This window comes from Astyanax mexicanus, chromosome 2, assembly GCF_023375975.1.
Source record: "Astyanax mexicanus isolate ESR-SI-001 chromosome 2, AstMex3_surface, whole genome shotgun sequence".
NCBI lineage: Eukaryota > Metazoa > Chordata > Actinopteri > Characiformes > Acestrorhamphidae > Astyanax > Astyanax mexicanus.
In genome coordinates, this window is record NC_064409.1 from 31,542,530 (window position 1) to 31,565,610 (window position 23,081).

General features: G+C 37.2%; 1 protein-coding gene across 4 annotated transcripts in view; it reads left to right on the forward strand.

The window, feature by feature from the left end:
* The first annotated feature begins 356 nt into the window (after nt 1-356).
* etv6 (ETS variant transcription factor 6) overlaps nt 357-23,081 on the forward strand; it is a 36,257-nt gene continuing 13,532 nt past the window's right edge. The window contains exons 1-2 of one of the 4 annotated variants that reach the window (XM_007239000.4): nt 357-775; nt 6,896-7,025. In XM_007239000.4, coding sequence (XP_007239062.2) covers nt 743-775; nt 6,896-7,025 — 163 coding nt within the window. In that variant the 5' untranslated portion in view covers nt 357-742. The remainder of the gene's footprint in view (nt 776-6,895; nt 7,026-23,081) is intronic. The other 3 variants (XM_007239001.4, XM_007239002.4, XM_007239003.4) reach the window with 3 other exon arrangements.

The window sequence follows — 23,081 nt, forward strand, 5'->3', positions numbered from 1 at the left end:
TGTACATTGTTATTTTATAATTTGTGTGTTTGGTGTTAAAATCCAACATAATTTGAAATATATTTAATTAATAAATCAGTAGATGTAATTTTGAAGCATATTATCAGTTTAGCTGCTATATGTAAGTAGACATTAAAGTAGCAGGTTGTGAAATAAGCAGCTTTTCGTACATATAAATAAAGATATCCTTGTCATATTGTTACTGTGGAGCACAAGTATCTCACAGTGCAGCTTTAACCAGTTACTGTGGTCTGTTGGCCAATCGGCGCGCAGGGGGGGCGTGGCCTGTCTCAGTACGGGCGGAAAGCAGAGGCCGGCGGCTCGAGCACAAACAGCCCGACTTCCTGAGAGGGTTTCCCTTTAAGGGGGCTGCGCCTCACTGCTAGGAATTCACGTCATTTCGCCACCAAACACGACCGAATCAATGAGCGCAGCGCGAGTCTTCCAGGAAGGTGTTAACCATCACCTCGCCAAAATGTAGCGCCGCTGCAGGAGAGAAGAGCACAGCAGCAGAAGTTGGAGGAAAGCTTTGTTGGTGTTTTCCGGGACGGGCGGGAGCGATGGAGCCGCAGGCCGAGTGATGAGCAGCAGCAGCAGCGCGCCGGCGGCTCGACAAACACTGAGGCCGGACTGTCTCTGCTTCTCCGCGGCGGCGGTTCCTCTGTTTCACAGAGAATAAAGAAAAGAAGGAGGAGGAGGAGAAAAGGAAAGTGGAAACGGGAGAACTTCCTGAATTTGAGACATGTCCAGTTCCCCCTCGCAGGTCAATGTTAAGGTATTTATGTGTTTATAACTATGTTAATGTTGAGTATAGTGGCGTTGAGAGAGACTGTGCTGTTCTTACTGTTACTGTTGTTCTTGTTGTCACGCTGTCCTCATCTGTTGCGGAGAGTCCTGTGTTTCTGTTGCTGAGAGTCCTGTGTTTCTGTTGCTGAGAGTCCTGTGTTTCTGTTGCTGAGAGCCCTGTGTTTCTGTTGCGGAGAGTCCTGTGTTTCTGTTGCTGAGAGCCCTGTGTTTCCAGTGCGGAGAGTCCTGTGTTTCTGTTGCTGAGAGTCCTGTGTTTCTGTTGCTGAGAGTCCTGTGTTTCTGTTGCGGAGAGTCCTGTGTTTCTGTTGCTGAGAGCCCTGTGTTTCCAGTGCGGAGAGTCCTGTGTTTCTGTTGCTGAGAGTCCTGTGTTTCTGTTGCTGAGAGTCCTGTGTTTCTGTTGCTGAGAGTCCTGTGTTTCTGTTGCGGAGAGTCCTGTGTTTCAGGTGCTGAGAGCCCTGTGTTTCAGGTGCTGAGAGCCCTGTGTTTCAGGTGCTGAGAGCCCTGTGTTTCAGGTGCTGAGAGTCCTGTGTTTCAGGTGCTGAGAGCCCTGTGTTTCAGGTGCTGAGAGCCCTGTGTTTCAGGTGCTGAGAGCCCTGTGTTTCAGGTGCTGAGAGCCCTGTGTTTCAGGTGCTGAGAGCCCTGTGTTTCAGGTGCTGAGAGCCCTGTGTTTCAGGTGCTGAGAGCCCTGTGTTTCAGGTGCTGAGAGCCCTGTGTTTCAGGTGCTGAGAGCCCTGTGTTTCAGGTGCTGAGAGTCCTGTGTTTCAGGTGCTGAGAGTCCTGTGTTTCAGGTGCTGAGAGTCCTGTGTTTCAGGTGCTGAGAGTCCTGTGTTTCAGGTGCTGAGAGCCTTGTGTTTCAGGTGCTGAGAGCTGTAGTGTAATGTGGTGGTAAACCCAGGCTCTCCTGGCACACTGCGAGGCCTGTTTACTCTACTACTAAAGAAACACCTGATGAAAGCTGCGCGGCTCAAGCTCCCATTCATTTGTGTACAGTGGAGGTGTGCGTCCTGTGCTGCAGCACACTTCCTACGAGCTGCAGTGCCCTGAAAATCAAGGTCCAGCTCAGCTCTGTTGCAGTTAGCCCACATGTGAGCTTGCTGGTTTCCTGTTGCGGAACTGAGCTCAACAAATGTTACCCATATTACATTTGGGCCCCTATTTCATGGCTTTATTTTTAAGCCAGTGGCTCCCAAAGTCAGTTCTACGAATCCCATCATGCCTCCACTGTAAACACTCATGCAGTATCCACACAAGTTATTTGCAAGCTGGGTGAAGCACAATATACCTTTAACTGTTACCTGTTTGTACATTTAAAGTTCCAGGACTGGGGATTATAAACTCCTGGTTTGTATTGATGAGATATTGTGGGGTTTAGTACCATTTATTCTCAGTTAATTTTGGCACATTGATTATTTATTTATCTCTCTCAGTTATTACAATTAAACAGAGCAGTTGGTTTCCTGTGAGGTTTTACCCTCTATTGGTAAATCTCTTTACAGTGTTTCTCAATAAAAATCAGTCCAGGCTTAAATACTCCATATTGACTCCAGGCTGAAGTGGCTGAAGTGGAGTGGCTGAAGTGAAACTGTAAAGTACAGTGCTGTACATACGCCGACCATTACATCTAAATATTTTACTGTAACTTACTGGCATAAAAAATCAGTAACTTATTATATTGTACTGTAATACACATGGTCATTCGCATAACCTACAGTAATATGGAGGTTTATTTTTTCAGCTAAATTGTGTAAACTAGACATTCAGTTTAATCAGAAAGACAGGGTCAGGGTCAGTTAACACATCTGCAGGTTACATTTACTTACTGAAATGAAATACCCCACATTTCAGGGCCCTTCACTTTGAGAAAGTGTAGAGTACTGACACTGACTTGTGGTGATACTCTACAGATGCTGTAACTAAAGCAACAAATGCAAAAATAGTTATAAAGGTAAATAATACATGGCAACTGTCTGAAAAAACTGTAGCAAATATTTTACCACACTGTAGCACCCATCTAGCATCATTTCAACCACCTGGGATACCATTGCAACATCATGGTAACCAAGTATATCATATCTTATCATACTAGCCACCTACACACATCACATGAACCACTTAATAACATCGTAACAACCACCCGAGTCAGTGATTCTACCTGCGTAAAAGTCACCACCAATCTGCTAACTGCAGTGTGTTCTCCTCCTCTCACAAAAACCAAGCAGCTGTATGCAAGCGCAATGCAAAGTGTCAGATGGAGGGGTGTAAAGCACATTGCCACTGAGCAATAGAGCAGTGGAAACGTGTTCTGTAGAGTGACAAATCACTCCTCTCTCTGGCAGCGTAATGGATGAGTCTGGCTTTGGTGAATGCCAGGAAAACATTATGTGCCTGACTAAACTAGGAGCCCCTTATTAGTACTATATACCATTCTATAGTCTATATAGAATGTAGAGTTGTCTATGGTTCCACACACAATTTCCAGTGGCTCCAACAAGGAGAAGGTGAATAAACACATGACTGATTTCTCAGATTTGCCTGAACATTCAACAGAAGATACTGTCCTTGCATTGTTATCCTGGTGTGCAGGACAGTTGCATTGCTTTTGAGAGGTTAAGTAATTGTTTAAGACACACTCCCACATACATTTAAATGACCAGGCTTATTATATATCAGTTGTGAATTCCAGAGACTATGATTTTTAGAAGCACCAGACACACACACACACACAAAAATAGCATGCATTGGGATTGGGTATCCCTAATCGAAAGTTCTGTAGCTTAGCAGCTTAACATCTAAGTGTGTACAAGATTACCTGATTTCCAAAAGATAGTAAACTTAACACAATTCTTTAATATTGTTATTATTTCATTGTTGTTTATTAGAAAATTACAAAAAAGTTAGAACATCCTGCATGTTCACTACAATAACACATAACATGGTAAATATAACAGCCTATATATGCCTTTTTCAGCCAGATAAGGGATTTTTCTTAAGGACAAATAATAATAAAAACTAATTTTTACACAACTGTACTTGCATTAACCTCAGAACTAAAAGTTGTGTTTGTTTATGCCTATATTGTGCTAGTGTATAAGCTGAGCATGTGGTCCAAATATTGTCATTTTAAAGTGTGAACACAAAGCACATATTTAGACACTTTTATTCTGTGTCAGATATACTGCAGCATCAGGATTACAGAGAAATCTAAAATTTATTTCTGTAAGATTAAATAAATTAATTTCAGTTCATCCCTCCAGCTCGACTCAACATTCTGCTTTGTGGACTTCATAAAATGCATTAGTTTCAAATACTGGCCAAATGTAAACATTTGTCCCATGTCAGTAAGTATCGACCTGTGCTTGTAAGATACTGATATGCATCTCTCAAGGGCACATTTAAGATCAACCTGGCATTTCTCAAAAGAACCTTACAAGATAAACTGTAGTACTGCAGTAGATAAACCAGATATATTCGTATAATAAAACTATAAACCGATAATGGGGAAAGAAGCAATAACAATACAACACACATGGGACAATTCTTGACAAAGTACATTCAAATTCAACTGCCAGAAAGGTGATTATGCAGTAGATTTATTCTCTTATTATTATTATTATTATTATTATTATTATTATTATTATTATTATTATTATTACTATTACTATTATTTTATTATATTATAGTGTTTACTTTATTTATTATATTAGAGACTTGTTCTCGTTCTTATTAGAGGAATAGTAAGCAGTGGAGAGGAGAGCTACACCACCTGTCTAGCTACAAACGTATAGTCAAATCACTTTAATAGAAAAGTGGTTTTCTTGGTTTTGATTTTGCATGCTTTCATTTGCACAGAGCTTTTGTAGATTGAGCTGAATTTGAATAGACCGCCCTTAGCCTGTTTGGAAGAGGTGGGCCCTTCTCAAGCCTGTAAAAAAAAGCACAGGTTTATTAAGCCCAGGCTCCTAATATTCTTATATCCATTATGCCAAAAGGGACTGTCCACACAAAACAAGCAGGATGTGGATTTGTACTTTAATACAATTATTAACTGGGATATGTGTTAGTATACAGCTCTGGAGAAAAAAAGAGACCACTTAAAAATTATGAATTTCTTTTTACCAAATTGAAAACCTCTGGAATATAATGATGATCACAAGCCATCAAACCAAGCTGAAGTGCTTAAAATTTTGCACCAGGAGTGGCATAAAGTTATCCAAAAGTGGCGTGTAAGACTGGTGGAGGAGAACATGATGCATAAGATGCATAAAAACTGTTATTAAAAACCAGGGTTATTCCACCTAATATTGATTTCTGAATTCATAGAACTTTATAAATATTATAAAAAACTTGTTTTCTTTGCATTATTTGAGATCTGAAAACTCTGCATCTTTTTTCTGTTTCTGTTTTGGTTCTTTTTTGTTTTTGTTTCAGCCATTTCTCATTTTCTGAAAATAAATGCTCTAAATGACAATATTTTTATTAGAAATTTGGAAGAATGTTGTCCGTAGTTTATAGAATAAAACAACAATGTTCATTTTACTCAAACATAAACCTATAAATAGCAAAATCAGAGAAACTGAGTCAGAAACTGAAGTGGTCTCTTAATTTGTTACAGCGAGCTGTATGTTAGTGTTTGAAATATTGGTCTCAATGGGTATTAAGTTGATAGCAGCAGAAACTTTGGATGACCGTGTTTCCGGTTTAGCAGTTGTTCCTCCATGGAATAATTTTTTTGTAGATATTGTCCACTGTAAGCTTGTCACAATAATTAGATTATCAACTCATATAATCAGAATATCAGTGGAAAAACTAGACATAAATTAGACATTCTGGGCTTAAATACTCACTTAGAATTCCAATTATACTCTAATTAGCATCCATTTAGAACTCGGAAAACTGATATTTATACATCAGACTCAAAGCCACAGAGATAAAGCAGTTTAGCTTCTATTAAAAATGCTCTCTATTGATGCAAAACCCAAATTTCAACATAAATGCCCAAGTGCCCCCAAGGAAAAAAAGAACTAAATTATATACAACATGTAGGATAGGGTCTATTCAAAGAAGTACCACATAATATGAAAGGCAAAGAAAACTCCTAGAGGTACAAACCGTGGCCTATTTGCAAAGTCTTGTTGAAATTGTTAAAAGAATTAGATAGCCAGTATTCTCTCTGTTAAAAAGTACCCATCAGAATCTTTGGTGGTGGGGGATAAAGACTAATATTATCTTCTCTAGAGATGTGTTTACCCAGGGTGGCATGCCCACATAATTAACACAGTGTCATATATAAAAATGAATATGATTCATTATTAATAATATTATACACATATTCTTATTTTTGATATTTTGATTACTATTCAGCTAGCATACAATTGTCTACAGTAGTCTGCTGATCACACTTGAGCTTTATCTGTCAGTGCTCTCTCTGTGTTGGGAGGAGACCATACTTTCCTGCTTAATGTTTTTCCATGATGCATGCTCAAACATTAATCCCATCCACAGCAGTGCTGCAGCATATCTGCCCACCAGAACAGTCCATTCAGGTTTTCCAACGCTGCTTATACAGTGCCATGTGTCCTTTGACCTCTGAGTGACTCCTGAGCTGTTAGAGAGTAATCTGGGTTCCTAGAAGGCGAAACCTGCTTGTTGTTGTTGCCAGGAGAGTAAGTAATAGCAGGAGGCTAACGCAGAAACACTCTCAGTAATCAGCACATAAGACCTTTCTGTGCGAGCTCATTCCCCTTCTCCCGGAGACATTAGCTAAATCAGTGTTTTGCAAACATGTCTCTCTATTACAAATGAAGCTATGTAAGGCATGGGCCTTCTCACAGTTTTATTTAGACTCATTCTTATGTGTTCATCTCTTCTCCTGCAGGCATAGCCCAGCCTGGCAGCACATGATCGGTTTTGCTTTGATATTATGATGATGGGAGATGTTTCTTCATTGATCACATTGTTAGAACAGCTTGAGGGAAGCCTAAAAGTTTAGCTGAGTTGTTTTTTTGCTGCGTCAGTAATTCATTCATTCGTCTGTATGTGTTTGTTTACATTACTCTGTGTGTGTGTGTGTGTGTGTGTGTGTGTTCAGCAGGAGAGGAGTGCGTTCAGTCCCTCTGCCAGTCCACTGCCAAATTCCACTTCCTCTCCTGCCCATGCCCCTCCCCCTGTGGCTAACGCTAGGACAGACGAAGAGCCAAGCAGACTGCCTGGACACCTGCGTGAGTTGCACACACACAAACACACACACACACACACACACACACACACACATTCTCTCTCTCTCTCTCTCTCTCTCTCTCTCTCTCACTCTCCTTTTCTCTCATGTTCTCACTCTCTGGTTTTGTTTCTCACTCACTATTCTCACTTTTTTGTCATTGTCTCACACAACAACATGGAGAGCTTCTATGACATTATAATATCTACAGTATCTCCCAAAAATTAGTACACTCACATTTTTGTAAAAAATGTATTATATCTTTACACTGACAGATTTCACACTTTGACATTATGTAAAGTAGTCCGTGTACAGCATGTACATTTGCTGTTCCATCAAAATACCTCAACAAATTAATATAATTCTATAACCAAAGTGAGTACACCCCTCAGTAAAAAAGGCCAAATTGTCCCTAATTAGTCAGTGTCCCTTCCTGGTGTCATGTGACTCGTTAGATGTTTAACAAAGTTCCAGGTATGAATGGGGAGCAGGGCTGTTAATTTTGGTGTTTTAAGTACAATTCTCTCATACTGACCCCTGGATATCCAACATGGCACTTTGTAACAAGAATATGAAAAACAGAATTGTTGGCTTTAAAAATATGGACGCACAGCTCCAATATGGCTACTGCTTTTCTGACAAAGATGAAGATAAAGGTGAGGGAAGCTGGCCAAGTATATCTCTAGGTCTGAACCTAAATGAGCGCCTCTGGGGCATCCTAAAATGGGATGTGGTGTAATGCAAGTTCTTTAAATTCCACCAGCTCTATTTTCACTTAGGGGTGTACTCACTTTTGTTGCCAGTGGTTTAGACACTAATGGCTGTGTTTTCAGTTATATTGAGGGAACAGCAAATGTACATTGTTGTACAAGCTGTACACAGACTACTTTACATTGCATTAAAGTGTCATCTCCTCAGTGTAGTCCCATTAAAAAAGATATAATAAAGATTTACAAAAATGCGAGTGGTGTACTCCCTTTTTTGAGAAAAAAAAAATACCTCAAAATTCACCTGGACTACTGAAGAGACACAAATTAAAGCGATTGGAATGGTTCATACAGTTCCTGGACATAAACATCATGACACTTTTGTCAGTAAACCTTTGTTCCATCTCTGTAGATACTGAATAATATACATAGGAGCCTACAAGCCTTTTGTAGAGAAGAAAATTTCAACTACAAAAATAAAAATGCAAAAGGCAAAATGTGTATTTTGGCCAATGACATCCAGATTTCTGCCTGTTCCAACTCACATACACTATAACAGTTTATTTTTATTGACAAAATTAATGTTAATTTCCTTTTATTTGCTGACTTATTGCCAACATAGGTAGATATAATATTAACATAGAAAATATTTTTATGTTTTCTTTGTCATTTATAGTCCATTGTTTCAGAAAGTCCAATTTTCATGTATCATGTCATCATGCAATCTCTTATCGTCTAATCGTTGTACCCAATATTTAGTAAGGTAAATTGGAAAAGTCCTGAACTAAACACACACACACACACACACACACACACCAGGTGAAATGTTTAAGAACCAGTTCTCATTTACAAGTGACCTGGTCGAGAGGACCTAATAGAATAAAGGTCCAAGAATAAAACAAAAATCACAGATTAACATAAAACAAACATATAAATTATGAACTGATTAAAAAGTAGGAGTTAAAAAAAAAATGATGTCTAAATGGGTGTGTGAATTTGCATTAATTTGATTCATGATTATTAGCAAGAGCAACAGCCTACTATTATCTGTTTAATTGTTTGCTTGTATAAAAGTAGTCAGTTGCAAGTTTAAGAGGGGATTGTAAATGGTCCCAATCATTTGCTGCTGCACAGTGAAAGGGGTTGCACCCAAAGATACTGCATGTTTTTGGAATGGTGAGCCTGGTGTAAAGCCTTGGGTTATGTTGATTGTCTGTTCTTTAAATTTTACAATTTACAATTTTGTTAGAACTCTCCTTATTTTGTCAGAACTCTCCTTATTGACCAGATAAAAAGCTGTAAGCATTTTGATTGTGTGTGTGTGTTTATGTATTAGAGGTTAAATTGTCTCTTATCAGCTTTCCTGGTTTCTCTTGTGTGTGGTCACACAGTACTTCGTACACAATTCACACCCATTTTTTTTCCATCACACCATCACACAATCCCTCACACACCTTTTCCCATCAACTGTCATGGTGTGTTGCCATCGGACTGACACAGCTTTACACATAAAGCGTGAGTAATATGCAGCTACAGAAACTCACACAGACACACACAGGTGCACACAGGCATACACGCACATAAATGACTTCCCATGGATTTTGTGCCGTTGCTGATGTACCTTAGTAGGTCCTAGTTCAGTCTTGACGTCAGTGAAACAGACTTGGTTGGAGACCACCTTGAGACAGCCCTTCTGGTGCTCTGTATGTGTGTGTTTGTGCACGTGTTCAACTGTATGTGTGCACGTGTGTGTGTGTGTGTGTGTGCGTATGTGCACACATCATTCAACAGTGTGGCAGCACTCATGGGTTCATAGGTTAGCGATATAGAGGAAGTGCTGGTGTGTGTGTGTCTGTGTGTGTGTGTGTGTGTGTTGGAATTGGAGTGCAGGTCTGAACCAGCCCTTGACAGAGCCAATAAAAGAAAGGGTGGAGTTGGCTGAGAGCCAGGAAAGCGTTTGGTGGTGAAAGTGTACTGAAGTGTGTGTCTTGCCCTAAACCTCATCAATATTTAACCAAGTGTGTTTGTTATACCTGTCATCTGTACAGTAGTATCAGAGAAAGTATCTGCTGCATGTGTTCGATGTTCATTCTCAGTCTTTTGACTGGATTAAAGTTTTGTGTGTATACTGGAGCCCTGGGGGTGAACCATCAAGTTTCTAATTATAAGGGAAGTTATAAATGGAGTTATATGGGGGTTACTCAAAAGGCAGACAGTAAAAGTCCTTTTTCCCGTCACTTGAACCCCCACCCCCCTCAACCCACACAACCGAGAGATAAGAGCAGTGATCAGAAAGAGAGAGAGAGAGAGAAAGAGACATCATGTTACAAATCCAATCATAATAGAGAGCATTAAACTCAGTATAAACCAAGTATTAACAATTTAATCATTAATAAAAAAGAAAAACTACCCAAAAGTGAGGAAAGATCTGTATCTGGCCTTTGACAAAGTAGCTGTTTTCCAGATTGCTGGCAATATCCTTTATTAAATAAAGGAAGCACAATCTCGCATTGGCTCAGAGGAACTGTGTTTTTTTTTTGAATGATGGAGCTTCATCCAGTACTATTGGGATGAGTTGGGGAATTGGGGAAAAGGTGGGGTTCTTCTGATCATCTATTATCCTGGCCTCACTAATGCTCTTCTCATTAATTACAATCAAATCCTCATAGCAATGCTCTAAAATCAGCAAAAAAAACCTTTTCTGTACAGTAAAGACAGCTATGTCTTCAAAAGCAGAATAAGTTCTTTTTATTTTTTTGAAGATAAAGGAACTATAGTTGAGCTGATATCCTAATACATTTGTCCATATATAGAAATTAGTGCATATTTAAAACGGCCCAAAAAAAAAAAAATCAGAATGAGCTGTAAATGAGTTTTTGAATCAACTTGGATTACATTTTAAATTTCATGATGCATTTAGTTGTTTTCTAGAGAATCAAAATGAAATTAAAAAATTTAAACTAATTATATTGTTTTTATTTTATAACATTATACCCCTGTCAGTTTTCTCCCCAACACCATGTCCTGATAATATATAATTAGTATAATATATAATATATAATTAGTATAATTGTATTTTTCTATAAGCTTTATGTACAAATGAAAAATGCTTTTTAATAGATAAATGCTTCTTCTTATAAAGGTGCTCCTCTGCAAAGTTCATCAGCCCCGGAAAAGTCATACCTCTAGTTCTTGCAAAGCTACACCACAGGCGCTTACACACCACATACACAACACACAAAACACCAGAGGAAGTAATTGAACATCAGGCAAACTGAACATATAAGCTGCAGCTGCAGCTGTAAGAGCTCTCAAACATACAAATCACCAACATGCAAAAAAATGATCTCTGCAGAATCCCAAGGTAATTCTTTTTTAATGGCAGACTAAAGTTTTAGAGCAACTGACCTTTTCATGTTGTCATATAGCACCTTTTCAATGCTGTGTAAGGCAAGCTCTGCTTTTTAAAAAATCTTAATTCTTAATCCTTAGTCAAATATCATATGCAATAACAATAATAAAAAATGCAATAGAATTAAATAAAGTAGAAAGGACAATATCTCGCAACTGTAAATCCTTGAAACAAACAGAGAAGTACATGTGGAATTATAGACATTTTTGCTCATCTGGGATTGTACATATAAGAGATACGGGACATGTTTTATTAAAATTTGGTTTTGACTTTTGATATTTTTTGAGTACAAAAGTCATTGTGACCTCATTAATTGAGCAATTCTATGCTACTATGTGAAATAAGTGTAATGATATGTTGCAATTGGGTTGATTCCAAGGGGTAAAGACTTCACAGCAAGGTGCACTTCTATGTTAGAAAACATCCACCATTCATCACCTTTCAGAGGTGTGGCTTTAACTACCTGCAACATGTTTTTCTATCTTTCAGAAAAGTAATGATGAGGAGCATATTTGGTAGTTAATTTATGGCATTTGCTGTTTTCCCACAATCATTTCTCCGATTTCATCCTTTTTACCTCCCCACCTCCACCTGTGTTTCCTCCAGGCTTAACCCAGAGGGTGAGAGACAGAAAGAAACAGGAAAAGTGAGAGGAGGGGGAAGAAGTGAGAGATGTTGAGAGGATCTTTTGGCTCTAGGCCATCTCCCTTCCTGACACTGATGGAAAGTTTTTTCTCTGCTTCTGCACGAGTTTCAACTGAAAATGTGTCAATCACACCAATGACGCGTGCGTGTGTACGTGTGTGTGTTTTAATATCCACAAAATTTTACTGAACCATCCATGTGTAAATTCCTGTCTTAACTCTGTGTATGAGGGAGAGGGATATAGAGAGATAGGAGACAATAAGAGGAAAAGAAGAAGGTAAGAGAGGGAAAGAGAGAGAGAAGGTAAAAGACTGAAAACGGAGAGAGGGGTTACGAGAGGAAGAGTATGCTTGTCTGGAGCCATGCGTGCGTGCGTGTGGGTGTGTGCGTGTGTGTCTGGCTAAGTGCGAACTCCCATCAATCCACCGGTCAGGAGGAATTTGTTGGGGGAAGGAAAGGAAGGAAGGTTGAAAAAAGATAGAACGAGAAAGGAAATTGCAGAGTGGGCAGAAGTGGGCCTGCTTGGCTTCCTGGAGAGGAAGTGGATTAGATGAGAGGAGAGCTGCAGTGTGTTCCTCACTCTGAAAGAATGCCACTCACACTTAACCCCTCCACAACCACACTACAAGCACCATCTGCACTCCAAGACACACACACACACACAGCTGCAGTGGACAATCACTGGACAATATTCATCATCAGTTGAAGTCAGTAAACTAACATCATCAATATTACGTTTTAGACTACAAAAAGCCATCAGAAATATAAACCATAACTCCCGCTGTATTTAAAAATACTTTGCCCTAATTGAAATGCTTCAGCTATCAGCTATATTTCTTTTTTTGGTGTGATTCTAGTCATGTTACATTATTACTGATTTACATGGAATCATTTATATTCTCTAAATAAAAAAATAAAAAGTTAAAATAGAAAAAATAAAAATCCACTTTTCTATTTTTAGATTAGTAATGTTTATATCTGTGGACATGTATTACACTATATTTAGATATCTTAGGTTGCACATGTAGTCACCCCTACACACATCTTGTAAGCATATTAAATCTGATTAAACTAAATTGAAGCAAATTAGCTTTTGTACTAGTTAGGTTTAATTTATAGATATAAGATCTTGAATTGTTAAATAGACAAATGATGGAAAGTGGGTCTTTGTCTATAATTTGCTCCTTTTTGTAAAAAAAATATTACATTGTCTATTTATGGGTTTTGTCATATGTCTGTGTAATCAAACTTATTCTGAAAACAAAGCAAAATAAAACAAGTCATCTGATTTGAGCAGATTTCATTCTATGAATGAATATACATTTACTAGAAATTGTGTTTATGAAGTACAGCATGTGTCAAATCCTCTGATCTGTAAAATAAAAATGATTTAATTTAACTTAAAGCTAAAGAAAAACATTAAGTCAGAATTTGATTCAGCTATTCTGAAATATAGCTAAATACCACTCTAACAACACAGTAGGTTGGGAAAAATATTAATATTTGGATATATTGTATAATTTTTGTTTGCAGTCTAAACATCCTAAGCTCACAAATTTATGTGAAACTGACACCAATAAATACATAAATCCTGGTATTTGAAGAGGTATTTTATACTTTTCAGTAACACTGATGGCGAGAAAGTATTGTAGAGAATTGTCTTGCAATAACTCGAGTGTTGCAAAATCGCATTATCATGATATCATTGTTGTCATAGGCAGCATAGCATGAGCTGCCCTGTAATTCCCACCACTATTAATCGGTGTGTTTTTGGCTAATACTCACTCACTCACTCACTCTTTGCTAGCTTTTGTTGCTATGTTTCATTGTTTGGTTAAAACAATGTGTGTGTGCGTGTGTGCCCATATATATATATCTTAAAATGAAAACAAGAGTATGACTGCAAAATGTAAAAAAAAAAAAAAAAAGAATCTCTAAGAAGACTCTACAACATTTGGTGTGGAGGTTTTTGGTTTGGCGTATTTGGATGGTTTTCAGCTGCGTGAGTCACACACAGGGAGAATATGGTAGGTGGACGCTCTTGCTTTCAGGTGCAATCTATTGTTGTCAGAATATACAATGCTGCAGTGTTCTGCAGCGTTTACCTGGCCAGTAATGTGGAAACCACAGTGCGCTGAGAGAGTGTAGTGTGATGAGAATCAGCACTGTAGTAAAAATAATAAAGAGGAAGCATTGAGAACTTGATATGAGAAAGGATTGTAAATTGAAAAAGTATGGAAAGTCATATTTTTTTTTACTACGGTGATTTTTTTTTTGTTTTCTGCAGTGTTTGATTGAACTCAAGTGAGTTTTGAATGAAATTCATACATAAATTCAGGATAATTCATCGTTGGGCTAATTTTACATTTTGAATCCATATTAAACCTTTAAGAGGCCAAAATGCTAAACCCGACCAGTGATCCAACAAAGAACCCAAAACTCATTTACATTAATATACTGCATATTAAATGTAAATAATTAATGGTGTTTTCTTTCTACTATGAACTTCCTATTTTTGAAAAGCAGGATTTTGGGATAAGGCTAAGAACTCTAACCTGTTGTCTGTGTTATCTGTGCACAGCACACAGTACGATACCCTACAGTACTCAGGATCACAAGTGCAGTTTGTTAAAATTAAAGATATTACAGTCACTGTTGAAATTGAGAGTGTAATTGAGGCGTTTATAAGGTTAATTAAAGATTTTAGTGAAATATGATGAAGAGTATTTGATTAGGACATGAGTAAGTAATGCATCCACCTATGTCTCGTTCTCTCTCTCTTACTCTCACACTCTCTCTCTTTCAGTGTGTGTGTGTGTTTATATGAGCACACTCTTTTCAGAGGGGAAATTTCCTGCGCCTGGAAGCCGCTCTCATCCTCAGGAATTTCCTGAGTGGGCAGACTGTGCTTCCTGCCTGAGCACAGTGTGTATTTTTTTTCTTTCCCTCCCCCTTGCTCTGAAAGGGAAACTGTTCTCACATGCCAACGGCCAGAAAATGAGCGCAGCCTTTTCTCTTCCTGCTCCAAACCGGCTCCACATGTCATTAGGGAGGAAGGGAGAGAGGATAACTAGAGACAGAAAGAGAAAGAGAGAGAGAGAGAGAGAGAATATGGGCTCTTGATTGTTCAGTGTGCCACAGTTTATTTGAAAATAATGTTTTTGGGTTATTTTCAGCAAGATCCATGTGAGGATAACTATGATCAATGTGGCATTTTAAAAGAATTCCATAGCTTTGGAAACTTACCTACTAGTTTAAATCATTTTAACAACCACTTGTGTAATCAACTGGTCAGTCTACAAGCAGCTTATGACGTGCTTCTGCTTGGTTAGAATGAAAATCTGCAGCCGCACCGGCCCTGTGTGGACAGTTTAAAACACCCCTGGACAATACTGTATGTCCTAAAGTGTCTGGAAACCCCTGCTAATTTATTACTGTCCACTCACTGCTGTCACAGGTGGTCCTTTACACACTCCTGCATACTTTACCAACAGAATAAAAACCCACCACATCCATATGAACCTAAGGTCACCATGAGCAGTGGTAAGTGGCAGCTAGAGGGGAATTAAACCCCCACATCTTTTAACTAATGGCATAACTAACATTCAACAGCAAAACCTGGTTTTCTAAATTTTCTTGTGGCAGAATATAATTAAGTCCTCACGGCAAAGTTCCAAAATTTCCTCTAAAGTCTTCCCAGAAGAGTAGAGGATTTCTCAACAGTAATTGGTGACAAATTCTCTATTAATGCTCTTGAATTCCGAAGAAATGTTGCAGGAATCAACATTTACACACCTTAGCCATACAGTGTAATGTTTGTTCTCATGGCGTGGTGATGAGCAATTGGATGCCCAGAAGAAATTGCATCATCAGAAAGTAAAAAAAAAGGAGTTATCCTTTGAGAACCAGCTAAAGAACTAAGATGTGTAAAGTGATATGTATTTGAATTAAGAGTACACCTTTGTGAATAAAGGCACACTAATTTAGAAGTAACCAAAGTATAATCTGTGTTTTTGGAATATGAGAAACTGTTTCCAAATTAGCTAATGCTGAAATTCACCCCTATTTCTTTATTTAATTTATTTTCTACATTGTAGATTATTATTAAAGACATCAGAACAATTAAGGGACACATATGGAATTATGTAGTAAATAAAAAAAAAGTGTTTGTCTTCCACAATCCCATGATCTATATCTGATCAACTGTGATGGTGATTTGGGATGAGCTGGAGCTTCACAGCGTGAAGGAAAAACAGCAGCTATTGTTCAGCACCTCCAGAAACTCCTTCAAGGCTCTAAGAAATCTATTCCAGGTGTGTCTACATCTCATGAAGACACTGAGACTAAAATACCAAGAATCTGCAAATCTGTCCTCAAAGATGTGTCTATTTAGAACAATTCAAATTAAAAAACATATTCTGGTTTGTTAAACACCAAATCTTTACTGGTACTGTATGTAGAGACAAATACAGTCAAAGAACCAAAGATGTCATGTGCCAAATGAATAGTTATACATATGGAAGTCTTCATGTGATCAACATTTAAGATTATGTACATCAAGGAGGAAGTATTAGTTTACCATGGTGGAGGAAAGCAGTTAAAGAATGTTGCAGTTACACTCCTTTAACCTGAATTGACAGGTGTCTGCTTACTTCCTGCACAGTGTGATGTCATAACACATTGTTGTAGTAGGACTACTGTGTAGCTGACGATGCTTCCTTCTTCCTTCTTGAGGATTTATAGAGTTGGTAGTAGTAAAGCAATCAGAACAAGCAAAAGAACAAAGAGACAAAGCACAAAGAATTGCACACATACAGCAATATTAATCAATTCAAATAAAAGTGAATTATTAACATTAAATCTTCAGAACATTTAAAGATATTATTGGCTTTTAAGTAGTTCACATTTTTGCTTGTGGGTTTAGTTGTGTCATAAAGCTAAAATAACAGTAAGGTTTTAGCATTAAAACAAAAACATTGTCTTCTCTAATTGATGACTGTTTGATATGAACTGTAAATACTAACCTTTCTCTTAGTGCATTGTTCATTTGTATTTATTATAATGTGAGTATTCTGTGCACAGGTTAGAGCTTAAAATTATTTCCTGTGATGGGGAAAACACCATTGATCAAGCTTTAAACTCTGGATATTTATATAATGTTCCTTAGGACTGTCATCAGGTCTTTACAGTTTCTGCATAAATGTAACATAAACATAAGGCTTCCTGCATATCCATGAGTGTATAACCTCATTAATTTATTGTCTGTCAGTTCATTCATTGATAATTGAATTAATGTTGATTTCCGTAACTGTTTGTTCCAGTTTTTGTCCCACTCTATAATTTCCTTGACTTTATTTTTTTATTATCATCAATAAATATGAATTATTTGTGTGTTTTTAAAAACACCACATGCATGATTATAAGGTTATACATTTGGCAAAACCTTAATAAATCAAAATGAAAAAAAAAAAACCATACATTTTCTCAGCTGGCAGGGCATTGCGGTGTAAAAACAAGCAGATTGTGTGGTGCATGCATATGTCCTGAAAAGGAGGTTTTTACCAGAAGAGGAGGGATCATGATTCATCATTGTTAACCCCTTATGCACTTGAATGCAGAGCCTGTGTGCAGTGAGCACAGAGAGTTTTCACTCAGCATAACACTTGCTTTATAAAACAAGTAGACTATCTCACGGTCATTAGCTGGTATAGTAGTTACTCAGGTCAGATGATAGTAATGACAGGAGGTTCAGTGATGAGAGACCATTATTCATTAATTCTGCTATTTAGACTTTGGCGCAAGTGAAATGGAATTTTGGGGTTAGGAACATATGCACTCTTTATTTAATACACAGAGACCATATGTTTAGTTCTTTTATCAGTATCTTAGACTGTATTTGACAGAGCCTGTCCAAATATTTCATTCAACATGTCCCATCCTGTACTCTACTTACACACTCATTCATACAGTCAGTCTTGTGGCACCGTGTCAGAAATCCTTTGTCTCGTTTCTCTAGTAAAACTGTCTGCCGTGTAGGAGGTGTTTAGAGACTGGAAAACATAAGCTCCATTGCCACTGCCAATGCACAGGACTCATATTGGAGGAAACTGCATTTTTTTTGCTGTAGCTTGTCAACATCTCTCTACCTATGTGCCCTGTAGTATAACACACCCCTTTTCTGTGAAGTTGTATATAAATAGTGTTTTAGATGGGACTATTTTTTAAAGTTAGGTATTGTACAAGCCATAGTCTCAAGTAGAATTTGTACATATGTGACCTAAAATACCGTTCCTTAATTTGTAGGAAGTATAGCTCGGGCCTTTTGCATATGCATGAAATAAAAATAAAAAAATCATATTTTGCATATGCATGAAAGCGAAATAAATAAAAAAACACTTCAACTGAATATGTTGCATAGCAACCAGTGTTATCTATATCTACACCCCAACCTGAACCTAAATTTAACCTACACTTTAACCTAAACCTTATCTACACTTAAACCTAAACCTGAACTTTACATACACCTTAACCTAACATAAACTTAAACTGAACCTACACTTACACCTACACCTAAATCTAAAATAAACCTAAACATAAATCTAAACTTAACTTACTCATCAACCTAATCCTGAACTGAACCTATACCTTAACCTGAAACCAGATTGAACAAGCACTTTAGCCTAAGCCTAAACTTAAACTTACTAAATTAGCATAATATGACATTTGCCTATTTCCTAAAGTTTCCATTAATTAATTTATTTTTAGAAGCTCCATAATTGGATAAAAGCATAATAATAGCTATAGTGGTAGATAGTAATTTCTTAGTTGTTTTTCAGTTACATATAGCTTGCGTGTATTTGGTAAAACAGTGCCACCAGTGGACGGGAGATCTAGTGTGAATCCTAAAATATGCAAATGTTTCCCAGTTTGTGCAAATTCTTTGTTTAAATATTTTTGGGCTACAGATTTAGCCATATATCTACTAATTTATTGAGACCATTGCAGTACAGCCATTAAGATAAGGGTCATTTTTGTCTTTCGGCCTTATACAAATAATGTGTCAAAGAGATTAAGAGATTTTAGAAAGTGATGATGTAAAAACAAGCTGTACATCACACTGCATTTTGGACACTCCTTGACCTATTCAAATATTCAGGTTTGTTACATTTCTTAGTGACAATAAGTGAGAACATTTTATAGGAATCTTGACTTGAACTTTTTTTTTTGTATTTTTATGTTGGCTGAAAAAGTGTTTTCACTTAGAAAAACAACAATATGTAATTTGGTGAAGCGGGAGGGGTTGGGAGCATATGAACATGTGTATATGAATGCAAGTATTTTTCTGACAGTTAGTGACTTCTAAATCAACAAAAATGTAATGTCTATCTACCAGTCTTAGATGTGATTAATCTCAGGCCTTCACAAAAAATTGTACATCATTACCCACACATGTACATGTAATGCATGTATATTCATAGAGAATCCTCTGTGTGGAGAGGTTTTGTGTGTGTGTGTGTGTGTGTGTGTCACACATAGTGTGCTCTGTGAATAGACTCTTTGAGGGGGAGTTGCAAGAGCAACAATGAAACTAGATAGTAGTGATCTCATCTCCACTCTCCTCCATTCATCCTCAGAGCCTGGGGGTTGCCTGGGCAACACCATGCACCTCCTTGAGTCAAGAGCGCTCTGTGTTTGAGCTCCCATGATTCCGTGGGGCGAGAATTATGCCATCAGACCAGATTAGATACCCACGTAGGTGCAGGATCCTGGGTACAGCTTTATCTTTTATCTAGCGTAGTTGTTCTTGCAAAAACAAAGTTGGAATAGAAAAGTATATTCCATTTTAACCAATGGACCTTGTATAGATCTTTTCTGTATTGGAGTACAGTATATTTTATGATATGATGCACATACGCTTATAAATTAGTCATTTATGTAATCTTTGACCCACTTTGCATAGTGTTAGGTTAGCGAAAAAAAGCTGTTCCTACCTATTACAGAAATACAGCAATGCTAACACAAACATAAACTAGCTAATAACAACACACACAAAAAAATTAAAAATATGTAACAGGCACCTAAAAGTTAGCTTTAGGATAACATGCCATAATCAGAGCTGCCAAAATTAATTACTTGAGTAATTAATGGCATAGCAATTGTAATTGTCAGTTTGCTCTAAATATAAAGGTTTTGCATTTAAAAGTAAATTTGTTTAAAACATTCAAAATGTATTTATTATTCATTATTTTCAGTAATTCAGTTACAGTATTTTCATCATATAAAAGCAAGACTCACTTGAAAATGAAAATGTGAACATGTTAACAAGTGAATGTACTTTTCAGCTTTTTTTCATTGACGACCAGAAAAACCAAAATACTGTATAGATAAAAAAAATACTGTGCAAAAACATCCAACAAGCCAAGTATAAGGAGAAATTAGTAAAAAAAAATGTTTTATTCCAAGTAAAATTAGAGCATTAATATTGGTTCATTAATCATGAAATCCTAACACAATATAGAGAACACAGTATTTTTGTCTGATAGTAAATATAAATGACATATACAGTCAATGTCTTCAACTTCTTTTGCAAAGGAATTCTTGCTAAAGTGCAATGAGAATATCTGTAGATTTCCACATTGGGTTACAAGATGCACAAACTAAAGAAAAAGCAGGATGTAGGTGCCGACAAAGAGCAAAACATAAACATTTAGCCATGTGCAGTCAAGCACACGTCAGACAAAGGTAAAGCACTCTCTTTTCTCCCCATAACTCATCAGAGTGTTGAGGAGTCAATATCATGCCGGCAGATATTGGTATGTTGGCACTGTAGTAAGTGTTCTCCTTCAAATGCATTAAGGTGTCCAGCGATTTTGAGCGAGGTCATGCTTCTGTTTTGTTGGGAGCACAGCATGATAGTTGGATACCAAATTAGAGGGTAGGAATGGTGAAGAAAAGATTAATAATTACATATAAAATCTAATTTTAAAAATAGAAGCAAACATATGTGCTACCTCTTATGTTTGTAACTTTTGAAACATTTTTTTGAGTTCCTTAGTTTAATAAAATTACATTTTTGGCAAGGATTGGCAGTCATGTCTTCATATCTGACAGTCCATAAAACATGGTGATCTAAATCTGTTAAGGTTTTTCGGGATAGCAGTTATATCAGTTAATATTATCTGTGATATTTGAGTTTTAACTTCTTAAAAACTATATATTAATATATTAAAGGTTAAGTCCTTTAGAAAACAAAGCTGAAACAAATGCTGGGGTTTGTGGTCTGTTTCGGCTAATGTTTGCCTCCTCCAGCCCTCTCTCCATCTTCAGCTGTCCGTTCCTTCCTCCTTTCTTGTCTACTCGCTCCCTCATTGCTGACTGTTGATAAAAACCCTCCGCATCACCCCAGCCTTACCGCAGGAGACTTCCTGTTCTGAAATAGAGCCTGTGTGTGTGTGTGTGTGTGTGTGTGCAGGGGCAGGGGAAGAAGGGGGGGGGTGGCTTCCTGTTCGAGTGAGTTGTGGGAAGTTAAGTTTGGGCTGTCTTCCTCTCCTTCCTCCTGTGGCTAACTGTCTCTGAAGGCTCTGTGCAGATGGTCGCTGCTGTGAGCTGGATCCAGTCCCAGGGACAGGATCTCATAGGTCTGCTAACCACATTACCTATGACTTTAGCAGGACTGTGAATTGCTCTCTGCATCACCGGTGCACTCATACAGACCCACACACACACACATACACACACACACACACACAAACACACACACATACAGCTGCATACAGTGAATATAGGATTGAGATGTCAATTGGGAAGTTTTGGTACGCCAAATATCTGTTACAAAGTAGTATCACATTGAAGTTCACATTATAACATGCATCATTCATTAATGATATGGCTTAATTTTTATTTAATACTTTAATATTTTCAGGTCCTTACAGCTTTTAGCAACCCCCCATATTCAAATTTACTGTATTTGTATTAATAGAACAATTACTTTATTAATTTAACTTGGTCTGTAGAAAAAAAATAACTGTAGAATGATATATAAATACAGACTTACAGACTTCTATGACCTTTCTTCACTTTTTAAAACACAGGAGTTTGATGTAATATGTTAAAACAGCCCATTTTGTTTACTCTCTCAAATACCAATATATTAACATACACTACCAGTCAAAAGTTGGAACTCACCTTAGCTTATTGAGGTAGTCACTTGCAATGGCTTTCAGTTAATAGCTGTTCCTTGTTATGAGTTAGTTACTCAAATAAACTAATAAAGCAAGCATATAAGAAATGAAAGATCAGTTAGTCTGAAATATTTCAAGAATGTTAAATGTATCTTCAAGTGCAGTCACAAAGACCATCAAATGTTATAATGAAAATGGCTCTCATCAGGAATGCCCCAGGTAAGGAAGACCAAGAGTTACTCAGTTAATCAGAGTTACCAGCCTCAGAAACCACAAGCTAACAGAACCCCAGATAACATAATTGTATTTTGGTTTGTTTAACACTTTTCAGTTACTACATGATTTATTTTGTGTCCATTCATAGTCTGGTTGTAGGGGAGAGAAAAAAAGAAGAAAAAAGAAAAACTGAATAAGAAAGCGTGTTTTGACTGGTATTGTATATTCACCACCTATTACAAGAGCAGCTTAGCTTTGCCCACCCACCCTTACGTTATAAGATGTGTTTCAGCACTGACTGTTTTGTGAGTTAGTTGTTAATTAACATGCATTTAAACACCACAACAAAAACTTTAATTTTGAAAAGTAGAGAGAGAGCCTGTTTTAAATGTAAAATGACAGCTTTTGGCACAAACACATTTTACCCAAAACATTAAGAATATTCAGCCTTTAAAACAATCGCTAAATGTGCTGTTTCGTATTTGAAACAATGGGAGCACATAAGATCCGATATGTTACTGTATGAAACTCTTAGCCTGTAAGTAGCAAGTCAAATTATCATGTGCAGTTTTTAATTTTGTTGTAAAATACAACATGCACAATACTACATTTCCATATTTTTAAATGTTCCAATTGTATTAGCATTTATTGTCTTAGCCTTTATTTTATTAGACTTTATTCGGCCTGGTTGACACTGATTGTTTTTCAAACTATGCTGCCGTTATCATTTTAACAACACTAATTACACTTTCTGTAAGGAACCATACAATCTTAGCATTTTTAAGATCCACAGTATGCGTACATATGTGTATCATTTATAACGCTTACAAATTTATTACAGTATGCTAAACTATGGTCATATGCTAATATGGCCAAGTGCTGACTCTACACAAATTATT